The following is a 13039-nucleotide window of genomic DNA, read 5'->3' as shown; positions in this document are numbered from 1 at the left end:
AGCAAACTGAGAGTTTTGGAAGGGAGTTTAATGATTAGAACTTTAATGATTCTGTGGTACTATTATTATTTCTCATTTTAACTATAACACAATTCAGATTGTTCAAACAGACATATCAGCTTGAAAACTCTTCACTTTTGGAAGATAGCTCAGCTTACAGAACCTGTTCCCAGAAAAATGCTGATCACAAGAAGAATTGAAGGACAAATGATTACAGACATTTTCTGGCAGGAGATATGTTGGAAGGGGACTTCAGTGCTCTTCAACTGTTGTTGATCAAAAGAACAAAATGGGCAAAAGCAAACAGTTTCTGAAATTAGCAAAATTCTGTCTCAGCAAATTGAAGCAGCTTCAGTTTGCTATTGCTCTTTTCTTCCAGGTAACTGTGAATGTTTTGGAAGTAAATGATGAAGAACCAGTTTGTTCACCCAATTTCTTCTCACTTCAAATCCCAGTCAATTTAGCTGTTGGGACCAATATTAATGGCTTCAGGATTGAATGTCAAGATCGTGATTCTGATCCCAGGTCTTTCCGTTACTTCATTAATGAAGGTACTGTGTCACAGTGGGCGAGCTGGGAACAGTGGGAAAAAATACCAAATGCTGATAGTTCACTTATATTTATAAACAAATATCTAACAGTTTGTGTGCTAATTTCATGGTGAGCTAGTTGTGGTCCACAAGTTCTGCACATCATAACATTGATCCTCTCCACAAGTTGGTTTCTGGTGCTAGAGGTGCTAGCAGTTGTAACCACTCCCTTGCAAGGCTGGATTGCCTGTCATATTAATTAATAGGCTATTAATTACAGTTGACAAGAACTTCAGAAGAATGAACTGGAATGGTGTGCAGTGTCAAATTTCCCTTCCAATTACAGCTGAGTAAATCTTGAGAAACAATGGAAATTTCTGTATTTCTGCATATCTCACCATCACCATAGATGCTGGTGCACTGTTCAAAACAACTGCTCAAACCTGCATGTCATAGGTGTATGCAATAAACCCTTCTTTTAAAAATCCTTCTTTGAACCTCATGATCAGCTGCATCCACTTGGAGAACTGCAGTGGTATGGGATGACAATCAGCTTCACAAAAATGGAAATACACTCTCTTGGGGCAATTCCTTCTTTTGTTGCTGAGGTGACTGCTGTGAAGGAGGGAGCAGATTGTCCAGGTGCCAGTAAAAAGCTGTGAACATCAAAAGAGGGAATCTCTGTCCTACTGCATCCCCTTGATGCCACAGAAGGAGCTCTGCAGACGTGGTATTGACACATGATTCCATACAAATGGCATGGCTGTGTTAATAAATCAGCGTCTGACCACGGGCCCAGTCCTGGTGGTGCAGACCTGAGCTGTGTCATGCATTGGCCTCTGAGCCACAGAGCAGCTCATGGCCCTTTTTGTGCTATAAAACAGGCATGGCCTTCAAGGACACGTCAACTCTTCATCTCTCTGGGGCCACAAGAGCAAAACCAAAGCATATTTGGTGCCTTTTCAAAGCTCTGATTTCCTGTATATGTGGTCTGTCCAGATCCTAACAGCTGGAGCTGGTCTGCCTGCAGCCTGGGCCATGAGCAGCTCTCCAGCTACAACGGACAGAAAGCAAGGGGTGGGGGCCAGCATTTGTGAACTCTCCTCCCTGCCCCATGGTGCTGACAAAGCACTGGAGGCAATGAGTGTCACTGAGCCATTAACTCTCTTCAAAGGCCACTGCCTCTGGGCAGAGGGAGAATCCATGGAGAGGGGCTGGAGCAGCACTCCAGGGACACCCCAGTAGTGGAATGAGCCCTGCCACAGTGCAGGGTCCTCACCCCAGCTGGGTGTTGTTGGGTGTTCCCCTGGTTGTAAGTTCAGGTCATTCAGGTGATCTCTTGTGTGGCCTATGGCTCTGAAGTGTTTCCACAGCCTCCTCTCTGCTATGTCCCCATAGAAGGTCTTGCTCTAGATTGTAATGTTTTTGTGACTGTGTTGTTTTAAATTATTTTATGTGGTACGAGGAAGATCAAGGAGCCCTTCCTGTAGTTGACATTTCACCACTCTTTGCCACTTGTTACACACATTTACTCTAATGTGGGATTAAAGTGATTTTTTTTGCATTTTGGTGTTACCTTTTTGCAGGCAATGAGAACAGTCATTTCACCTTTTCACCAAGTGCTGGCTCCAACACATCTCGTCTGATTCTTACATCAAGGTTTGACTATGAGAGTGGACTTGATACAAACTGGGTTTACAGTCTGCGTGTCCACATAACAGATGATAATTTAGTGTCTGCCAGGGACAAAACTACACACTTAACTAAAACTGGAACAGTGACCTTAAACATCAGAGTTATCCCAAACCCAACTACTGCCACAACCACTACGGTAAGTTCACTAAAACTTATGTCCAGTTCTGCATTTCTTTTATGGAGTAATCTCCACAGGAGTAAGGAGAAGAGGATAGATGTATGCAAAAAGAAAGCAAACCTTGGAGTACATCTAGTCCTGGGAGGTTCTGAGCTCCGTGCTCTTGTGATGAAGGCAGAGGTGGTTCATGTGCTTAGTGTCATGGAGGATTAGTTTCAGGTATGGACTCATAACATGTGTTTTGTATTTCAGTTTCTAAAACAAAAAGGGCAGGAAGCCAAAGGACCGGGCACGCTGCCATTACCATACAACTGGAAAGTTAAAGATTTTGGCAGCTTTATTAATAAGAAAAGAGCAGGGATTAACCTTTGCCTGGAACCTTAAAATTACCTCATGCATTTTTCACTACTTCTTTTTTTATTAATAACTACTCACTCCCCCGTGTGCCTTGCAGTTTTGTGTGCTTCATTATCATTGGAGCACATGGATCTGTGGCTATCAAAGTTGAAACAGACAACAATAACAACAACAACAAATCCTCATCACTTAAAAGGGTCTCTTTTCCAGACCTGAGGTCACTGTCATGTAAAACTTGGAGCAGCATGTTAGGAAATGAAGCAGTTTTGCACAGCCTCAGCAGGTTTCAGACAGCAAATCCAGAGGGGTGGGATGGGTCTTTCCTGAGCTCCATGCCCATGTGATGGTCCATGGCTGAGCTGAGTAAGCCTGCACAGCTTTTGGCAGCCCAGGTGGGATCTAACCTTGCACAGCCTGTGGAGCTGAGGGTCTGTGTCCCAGCAATACTTCTCACCCCTCTGCACAGCCATCCCAGTTGAGCTCTGTGTTACCTGTTCAATTTTGATTTCCATCAGGCTGATGCAGGATGTGTGGAGAGCTTGCTTTTGTCTTGCCTGTAGATGTGACACAGCCTCAGGGTACAGACCATTCTGTCTCTATCCTTGTACCAGCCATGCCTTGCTGCACCACCTTCCATCATCCACAATCCATCCATTCCCTGCCTGCCTGCAGATGTATTACCCTTTTCTCTCTTGCATGCAGGAATGAAAGTATAAGTATCCAAGTGAAGTGGTAGAAGAGGCCTTTACTGTAAAATGGTCTAGATCTTCTAGAGGCTTCTGGTAACTGAGCCAGAACCAAAGGATCCTGCAAACAGCAGGATCATACCATACAGATCAGACCATACAAATCTGATTGCTTTGCTATGAACATGCTTAGCTCCAAATTTTCAGACTGATTAATAACCCTGTTCTTATCTAATGCTCTTTTGGGAAAGAATAAATGATTTTTTCACTGCCTTCTACTCCCCCAACTTGATGTGGAAATGAAAAGTTAAGCTGAATAAACTTATTCTGTATTTCTTTCCCGTGCTTCACCACAACTACAAACAGTCTCAACCACATACCACAGCATTAAATCTGTCTCCCCGGAGATATCAGCCTTCCACTTGCAGGCTATTTTCCAGAAGAGCACTTCCAATACAGCAAGTTCTCCCATCACTACTCTTTACATGTGTTCAGTGCTGCAGCTCGATGAGTCAGAAACTGGAAAGCTGGTAGTGTAGAAAAGAAACCCCATTACAAAACATCACTTGTGACTTCAGTCCAGGTGAAGAAAAAGTGGTGGTGGTGATATTGAGATTATTTGAGCATTTCTCTAAGGATTGGATGTATCTTTTTTTGACAAGACTAAATAGATTATTTTAAAATTGTCTTTAAACTGGAAAGAAATAGATACCCTGCTCAATTTCATACTCAATGTGATTACAAATGTCTTACAGAAAATTAAATGAAAACTTCAGTAGGTGATCAAAACTAATAGTACCACACTAGGTAATGAACTAGGTAGAGTGAATGAGTAATTTTTGAAATGTGTGAGAATAGTTTCATGATGGGACCTTAATGACTGAGCTGTTAGCACCAAGTGATATGCCAGCTCCTAGATGTGTCTCCTGACACTCAGGAAGATGTGGGAGATTGCAACTGCTCAGGAAGTGTGGTTTTTCCTTCTGGAACAAGTCACTGGGTAAAAAAGAAGGAGTTCCATTTCTTTTTATACAATAACCCAGTTCCTTAGGGTTCAACTCCTCTTACAAAGCAGTCTGAATGATTACTGCAGCAAAGATGACCTACTTCCAGTTTTGCCTTAGGTAAAAAGAAAACAGCATCTCAGTAACGGCAGTATTCCCTGAACTTACCCACCCTCCACCAGTGTGCTTACAGCCTCTCAGGCAACCTGAGGCTCTTAAACCCCACCACGACATCCTTGTTTTAATATAAGATATTGAAATATGATCTGGAACCTCCCCTTTTCCTTGTGCTTTCCATTTCACCTGCCTTTGGTTGCCCCAGGAGCTCAGTGGTCCATCCCAGCCACCTGAGCTGCCTTGGCAGTCAGCAGGCAGGCGCATGGCACGAGTCCCTGCCTCCCTCCACCTCCCTGTCCCTGTCACCTGCCAAGGCCCAGGCCAAGCTGGGCTGCCTCAGTGCAGAAGTTCAGCCAGATGAAAGGTGAAGCTTGTGTCAGCATGCAGCCCTGAGGAACTCTTCCTGTCTTGTTTTAAAAGCCTGGATTCACTGTTGTGACAAGAAGGGAGAACCTCTACTCTCCATCAGCGTGGTACGTGCCCTTCGTGGTCACCCTCGGCGCTCTGCTGCTCCTCGGGCTGCTGGGCCACCTGGGGCTCCTGCTGCTGACACGGATCCGTAGCTGCTGCCCCCCGGCAGGGAAAGCACGCAGCACCTCTCTGTGAGTCCCCACATGCCACTCTGGGAAGCCCCAGCACCCCCTGGCAGTGACAGAGATGGCCCTTCTGCCGTGATGATGTTGGGGCTTTGAATCTTCTCTAGCAGTATGGCTGCACTGCAGTAAATGCTAATACAGCAATATTAATGGGTGGTAATGGTATGAACTCAAGGAATTGAGTCCCTGGTATTTTTTTTCATGAGTTTAGTAACATTAGCAGAAGGTAGAAGTGGAATTAGCAATTGTAACCTCTAAAGGCAGCTATGCTCATGAGGCTCAGTTGGAGCCTGTGCCAGACTGTGCTGACCACAAATATTTTGGTTTGTATTTGACCCCCTCTCCAAGGGAGCTCCCATCTAGGTAGTAACTGGATGCATTTTCCTCCCTCTCAGCTACAGATCCCAGTGTCCTTTGCAAATATTTGTGCTCATGCCAAATTCATTGTTCTGGCAAAATTTCTGCAGATTTCCTGGCGTTTTACCAAGCCAGTTACAAGGCTCTGGCCCATAAAGCTTACCTCTAAGTGTTCATGCTTGGCAAAAGGCATGGAAGCACCTGGGACCAGCTCTGAGTCACTGTGGGAAGTGGAGAGTTCCCTGCTGGCTGCTTTCTCGGTGGGCTGGAGCCAGACTGACTCTAAATTGATGTTGTACTTCACAAAACAAAGATAAGCAGTCCTTTAAGTGGCTGGGATTTAAAAATAAAAAGGATTTCTACAAGTATTCTCAGGATTTGGACATCAATTCAGAAGTTACATTAAATGTAAAGAACTACTAAATCACTGTGACTATAGTTCAGATCGTGTGTGCAAGGCATTAAAAGGTTGTGATAAAAATGACAAATGAATCTAAGATACTGCTATTATTTATTAATTGGGCAAATGCTTTATTGGGAAATGGGGTCTCTGATTTAAAAGCAATTTCTACATTTTCAAAAACATTTATAAAATTTCTAATATTTTAAAAGGCATTCTCTGAGCACATCAGAGCCAAAAAACTCACCTTCCTCCCAGGATGGAACAAAATGACAATATCTGAAAATATATTTTTCCAGATTATATAAATCCATTACGCTATCATCAACAAGACTTTATTATTTTAAGAGCATTCCTTTTTGAAGAACTGTCAGAGCAATGCTCAGGACTGTTTTCCTGATTGAGAGCAGCATTAAATTATGAAGGCTTTCTGTGAAAGAAAAATCAGAAACCAAATAAATCAAGCAAATCTTAGAACTCAAGGAAACACATCCTTCTTGCCAAGTGAAAGAGAATAAAAATCGGGGGTTTTTTTTGTAGAGAAAACCATGACATTTGTTAACTACACTCTTAATCTTCTTTTCATTACAGGATAAATGCTCCAGGTGGGTACCTCTTTTCTATATTTTAATGCTTCAGAATAAGACCTTGTTTATGATTCTGCGTAAAATCTGTAAATTAATTTAGATAGAAATTTGACACAGTAGAAGGGTACTGAGATTAGATGATCCTGGCCAATTATAGGAGGCCTGACAAAGCGATTTCATGGCCTTTTTAGTCTTCAAATCTATTAACTATTAGGCAAAACCCAAATTCAGAGTAGTCTGGTATTCTGGCATAGATGCTAAAGAATGACTGTATTTTTCATACACAATTTATATGCTATCTGTTAAAAAATAATCCCAACCATCTATAGCACCTTCAAGAGTCCTCTCCACTCTAATTCCCTGTTCTCTGATCACTTCTCTGATCATTTGCTCCCTTGGCACCATTACTTCACATATATAAAGATTTGTTTTGAAGTATTGGTGCTTTCTAAAGGGTTTGTATAACCTAGCAGGGAGACAAATCACACATGGGAAAGCATGTTTTTTTAAGCAGTCTTGTTCTTTTTAGTCCCATCACATTTCTGCTAGAAAACACTGCTCATATGGGCTCAGTAGGACTCTGCTTTTGTAATTCCTCTTTCCTCAGTCAGTATCTCCCAACTGGAAAAAAATGCAGGACTAACAAACCCCACAAAATTAGCTGTTCTCTTGCTTGCCCAATTTGAGACATTTCAATGTTGGCTGATTTCCAAAAAGTGAGTATTTTTTGCTTTCTGAAAAACTGGTTCCCAAATGCTGGGCAGCAACGGCCAGACAGAACAGGTTTCCCACCAGTGCTCAGGCTGAGCTTCAGAGTTTTGCACTTCAGAGTTTTGCACACCTGGCTGGGAAGCACATTGGTGGCCAGGCACAGCTCTCCACTGAAAGGCCATTAAACAAATTGGCAAGGAGTGAGTGAGAAGAAATCATAGCAACTGGTTGGTCACCATCCACAAATCCGTGCTGTTGAGATGCCCATGGCACTGCTGCTGTATTTGTTTGCATGTGGGATGAGCTAATAGTGTGGTAAATTCACACACAACCAAACTGTTCTTCAATCTGAATTTTACTTGACTGAAAATGCAGCTCTTCCATGTTTTGTCTCCAAGCCAATATTTGACACAAGCTTTGCAACCACAAGTATTTGTGTAAAACAATAATCTGCATTTCTAGTTCGGCTATTCCCAAAGGTGAATTTCTGTATTTGCTCATATTATTTAGAAAGGGAAATTTGTTTAATAAAATTAATATTCATTCATTACTGACTTTTCAAGGCTAGTCTTTTGATTAGTCACTGGCAACTGTGGATTCTCATTCAGCATTTGAAAATAAATAAGACTCATTGAAGATGTCTCAGCATTTGAGTAGAAAGAATGCCTATTTCTTTGAGGAAATCTTGACTTTAGTGTCTACAGTCACCATCAGAAAATTCTGATTATTAACAATTTGCATTTTCCTTTCTGTAGAAAAGAAGAAGCCTAAGAAAGAAGTAGCTGTGGTAAGTACTGCTGGCCTCAAAGGAAACCCCAGTTTTGCCAGCCCCATCATGCAATATGACCATAGGACCCTTTCTATGAATGGTGTCTGTTTCCCAAAGAGAATACAGAAATGATAGGCAAGGAAATAATGATTGCTCTCAAGGGCAAAACACTTCACTGTCCCAGCTGGCCTCTGTGTTTGGAAGCAATGAGGGGTGTGAGGGGTGCTCTCTGGCACTGGGGCCCCTTTGCCTCCCCTTTGCTGCCCAAATGCTGTACTTGGGAGGTCAGACAGGCTGTGCCCACAACAATGACAGGGACACTCACTGCAGAGGTGGGACAACAAGTGCCCCAGCTTCACTGATGGAAACAGTGCACTGCTGGGACTCCACTGACCTGTGGAGCCAACTCTGATCCAGCAACCAGCAAGGTGTGCCAGCAAACCCAGGCTGTAAAGAGTTTGGCCTTGATAAGCTGTTTGTAGCAAAATGTCATAGATGCTCCCACTGCTGGAGATGTTTCTTTGCTCCTGGGTCTCAGGGCTCCTTCCTTTCCATAGGCATAATTGCATAAAGGCTGCATAATTGCATAAATGGACAGAATGCTCTTGGGCACATGGTGTGGCTCCTGGAGTGGTCCCTTGCAGGTCCAGGAGCTGGGCTGGGATGACCCTTGTGGGTCCCTTCCAGCTCAGGATATTCTGTGAATCTGTGCAAGGCACTTCGATTAGTGAACTCCCTCTCCCCAAAGTCTTCAGAGAGGGGACTCCCAAGCCTGCTCTGGGTGGAGGAGATCCTCTTGTGGTAACACATGTGGAGGCATTTAGCATGCCAGAACTTATTAATTCTCCTTTAAATATCTAGTGAGGAAAACCTACACCAAAAATGGCTCTTGTTGCCATTGTACTGTGGCCCAATGTGTTGCCATTGGACTGGTTTAAATAAAACCCAGCCTAAAAGAATGCAATAGACAAATCACACAAATCCACCTCCATCCATGTAAATCACCATTTCTGAGTCACTGCTCCTCCTTCTGACTTAATTCACAGTTTTCATTTTACATTTTGTGTTTCTTCACAGACAATGACAAAGCTAAACACTATCTTTGATGGAGAAGCCAGGGACCCAGGTAATAAAAAGTAATTAACAGAGGATATGAATATTAGGCTGGAAACAAACTTGATTAGTTGATTTAAATATGGCTTGACATTGGCTTTTCATATTTCTAGAATATACTTATAGCCCTTGAAAGCACACATCTAATGGTCAGACTGTTCACTACTCCTCTGCTAAACTGGATTGTATGGATGTGGCATAGGAAGGTGGGAGAGGAGAAGGAATGTGTTGCAAATCTCCTGCTCTGCTGCTGTCATAGCTACATGGTCTCACCCATCTTGTGTCTGGGAAATGGCCAAGAGATTAATGTCACAGCAGGAGTGCTGCCTTCACCTCCTAAACTTCTCCCTGGAGAAGTGGGTGGGTGAGTTACTGGCTCCTGCACAAACCTCCTCCCTTACAGCAACAGTGTGCTGCTGCTGCTGCTGCTGCTGCTGTTTATCCAAGGCTCAGGCATTGCTTGTTGGGGAGAAAAGGGAAGGCCATCAGTTGGCAACAACTACTGTGTCACCAGGCTCCTGGTGACGTTATGTGAATTATGTGAACTCTGGGCATATCTGATTAACCAGCTGGGAAAAGCAAAAATAAGGTGAAAGCTACAAACCTCAGGATGAGCTGCTGGGGAGCTCATCCAGCTCCCCAGGTGACAGCCACTGTTCTGCAGCAGGTCTCATTACAGGAAAAAATAGTTTTGTTTTACTGAGGATTGTTCTGGCTTACCTCATTCCCCTGAAACACGGCCCCTGCCTGAGCCCCTTACTTTGATTCTTGGCCTGGAATTAAGGTGCCCAGCCCTGTGCCTAATGGCTGAAAGCCCCAGGATGGAGATGAGGGGCTGGTAAAATGTGACAATCAGACAAAATAAGTTTTTAAAAAATAGATCTGAAAATAAGCCTGAAACAATAGGTCTAGAAATCATCCAGAAGAAGGCAGGCTTGTTTCAAGGCTTGGATTCATCTGGCCAATTTCCACCAAAGTGCCTGTAACTTGTGTTTCTTATTAGCTGGCTCAGAGCTGTTGGATGTGTTGAGCTAATGGGAAACACCAGGCATGGAGACTTCAGTACAATTTGGGCAAACAAGTGGGACCCTACTGTGCAATTAAGTCCATCCACAAGGCTGCTCAAGGCTGGTTTGATCCAGGTCCAAGCTCACCTGCTGTTTATAAAGAGATCTGGAGGAACGGGCTCCAAAATCCCTGGTTTTACCCTGTGTAACTGCATTTGTAATATATTAAACATGGGTAGTCTCTAGGCTGCTGCAAGAGCTGCTTTCCAGTCTTCTTGCAGGACAGCTGGGGCTCCCTTTCTTAACAAACCTGACCATACTGGACTGCAGGATATCTGAGCCCATCCAAACATTCATCCAGAGCCACAGCATTTGTGTCATGCCTGACACAAACATTAAGCTCTAACACAGCTCTGCAGTGACAACAGAGAAATGTGTGGTCCCCACTCCTCCCCTCTCTTCTCCACAACTCATTGCAAACCTTAGAGGATCAAAGGTTGCTGGTTGGGAAATGAGATTTAATAATCCCCAGGACATCATCTGTTGAATATGATCAAGAGGGATGGTCAGAAGCTGTTTCCTGATCTGGGCTGCTTTAACATGCCCAACTTGTAAGCAGTCAGAAAAAAATAACATGCAAAGAAGTCCAGTTTCATCTTGAGTTGCTCAAATTGTGTTAATGTGTCACAAACCATTAATTCTGATACAAACTGCAACATTTAGTAATATGTAACCACTGTTTCTTTCCAAGCCTTAATGGTCTTTTGTTTGTCTTCTATTGTTTAATTACCGAAAGTGCCATCATAGCTCCTGATTCTCTTTGTAGCAAGATACAGTGAGTTAGACTGTGAGGTGATCACACTGGACACACAGCAATTTTTTCAGTTATCTCTAGGTAGCAGTGAATTGAAGGAGAAAATATTTTGCTTTTAATGTACAAGTAGAAATTACCCATAAAACCTGAATAGAGACAGAAGGCTTTCTGAGAGATAGCCATGTGTGCTAAACAACACAAATTTAACAATATTTTATCTACATGAGAAAATCATGTACTTGTCTGAAACACACAGTACTTCACTCTATTAATGGCAAAGTGGACAGCAAGCCTGGAAGAAAGCATTTTGTGTAAATGGAGAAGGAATATGTGCAGCCAAGACTCTCTGGATCTCCAAATCCTGGGTCAGTCCAGATGAGCTGACATGGTCTAGAAGATGTATGTAGTATGCTGTGCTCCTAAGCAGGGTTTGCTAACTCTGGTAGGCAACTCCACCTGACAAAATAGGCACAGACATGTACAATGGTCTTGCTCAGTATGGCTGAAGACAGAAGTTTTGTCCTTACAGCTATGGATGTGTTTGCTATACTGCCCATGTTAACCCCTGGTAGCTGGAACTTGGATAGATTCATAGGGTGATAAGAAATTTATTTCTTTTGGACGAGGAATGTTTTAAATATCCCTGTTCCCCTAAGTGCAAAGACAATTCTTACAGTGGCAGAACAGGCAACATCTCCTCTGAGCAGCCACTGTGATGCCCAGCTCCCCACAGAAATGAGGATTTCCCTCTCAGGGCTGCCTCCCCAGCTCAGCTGAATTCCAAGTGCTTCACGTTTCTCATTTCAGTTCCATGCTGAGAACTGTCATGGCTTAATCTGATAAAGCAGGAATGATTTTAATCTGTTGTCTTTTTGTTCTTTCAAGTTACTGGCAGAGTGTATGAGTTCAATACACGGTCGGGGGCCAGGAGGTGGAAGAAGAGCAATGAGCCCCTTCAGCCAATGCTGGCTGTGCAGGTAATGTCCAGTGCCACAGAACACAGTGGCCAAGGGGTGGATGGAGCAGAGGCACCAAGCAGAGAAAACCCTTCAGAGAAGAGGAAAGAGCTGACTGCAGCAACAAAACCGGCTGCCAAGCCCTCAGCAGGGCAATCAGAAACATCAGGCCAAGCTGGGCTGAGAGTGCAAAAGAAGAAAGAGGAATCTGAGGATGGGGGCTTATCCTCACCAGCCCCTTAAGGCAGGAACTGACCTCCTCTCCCAAAATGAACTCTGCTTTTCTATTAGGCCAGAGTGCATAAGACTCCAAGACACCTCCCAACTGACCCCTGATCTGAACAGCCAAAGAATCAGATGTGATTTTCTCTCTCTCTCAGCTGTAAAACAAAAGGTGGCCATAAGGTGTGTAAACCAGACCCAAAGGCAGGATGAATCTGGATGCACCTTTGGCAGGTGCATGAAAGAGCAGGAGAGAAGAAGAGGAAGCAAAGCAGAGTCATGGACAGAAGCATTCAGTGCCCACTGCCTCCTACAGACACTGGTGGTTTCCCCTGGAAAAGTCTACACCTCTGGCAGGCACGGCCCCAGTCTCTGCCTGCCTTTGGGAATGGCACCACACACAGATGTGCTTTCTCCACAGTAAATGGGGTCTCCTGTCCCTGCTGAGCAACCAAATGAGTGAAAAGCACACCAGGGTAGAAATGTTTGCTGGTAGAAACTAAAAATATTTTCTTTTCATTCAGTATTTTATTTCAGCCCTTCCTTGCCCTCCCATCTTGCTGTAGAAAAGTCCATGGCTTGAAAGCAGTTCTGGAGTAGACAAAACGCACAGCTTCTTGTGGCATCTCAGGCTGTCAACACTTTCAGCTTATTTATCTTTTGTAACACTAAGAGCATTCAAGATCTTCACCTTTGGTATTTCCTCTGGCACATTTAATGCTTTACAGGATCAAGTGGAATATACTCAAAAGAATAATGACAGTAAACACATGGGGTGAAATAATCTTTTCTGAGTGTGAGCATGTATAATGTAAGCGCTGTCTATAAACCTGATATAAAACAAACAAACCCAACAAGATTTTATAAAATTATTTTAATCTGAAGAAAAGTAATTATAAATGATTACTTAATACTCCATGGCTTGTCTTGGCTTGTTTTCTTTCCTGATTGCAAAAATGTTTTTTGACAGTAAGGGACTGATATCGAGTGGTAAAAGAAA

At 43.3% G+C, this 13039-nt stretch overlaps 1 protein-coding gene across 1 annotated transcript in view; it reads left to right on the top strand.

The window, feature by feature from the left end:
* CDHR3 (cadherin related family member 3) overlaps nt 1-12060 on the top strand; it is a 33223-nt gene extending 21163 nt beyond the window's left edge. Inside the window, exons 13-19 of the mRNA XM_030960838.1 lie at nt 380-551; nt 2117-2361; nt 4928-5109; nt 6452-6465; nt 7914-7945; nt 9005-9053; nt 11747-12060. Of these exons, the coding sequence (XP_030816698.1) occupies nt 380-551; nt 2117-2361; nt 4928-5109; nt 6452-6465; nt 7914-7945; nt 9005-9053; nt 11747-12060 (1008 nt within the window). The remainder of the gene's footprint in view (nt 1-379; nt 552-2116; nt 2362-4927; nt 5110-6451; nt 6466-7913; nt 7946-9004; nt 9054-11746) is intronic.
* Nucleotides 12061-13039: the final 979 nt, after the last annotated feature.

This window comes from Camarhynchus parvulus, chromosome 1A (assembly GCF_901933205.1).
Source record: "Camarhynchus parvulus chromosome 1A, STF_HiC, whole genome shotgun sequence".
Lineage (NCBI taxonomy): Eukaryota > Metazoa > Chordata > Aves > Passeriformes > Thraupidae > Camarhynchus > Camarhynchus parvulus.
The sequence above is the reverse complement of the archived record's forward strand: the minus strand, read 5'-3'. Positions and strand labels throughout refer to the sequence as shown.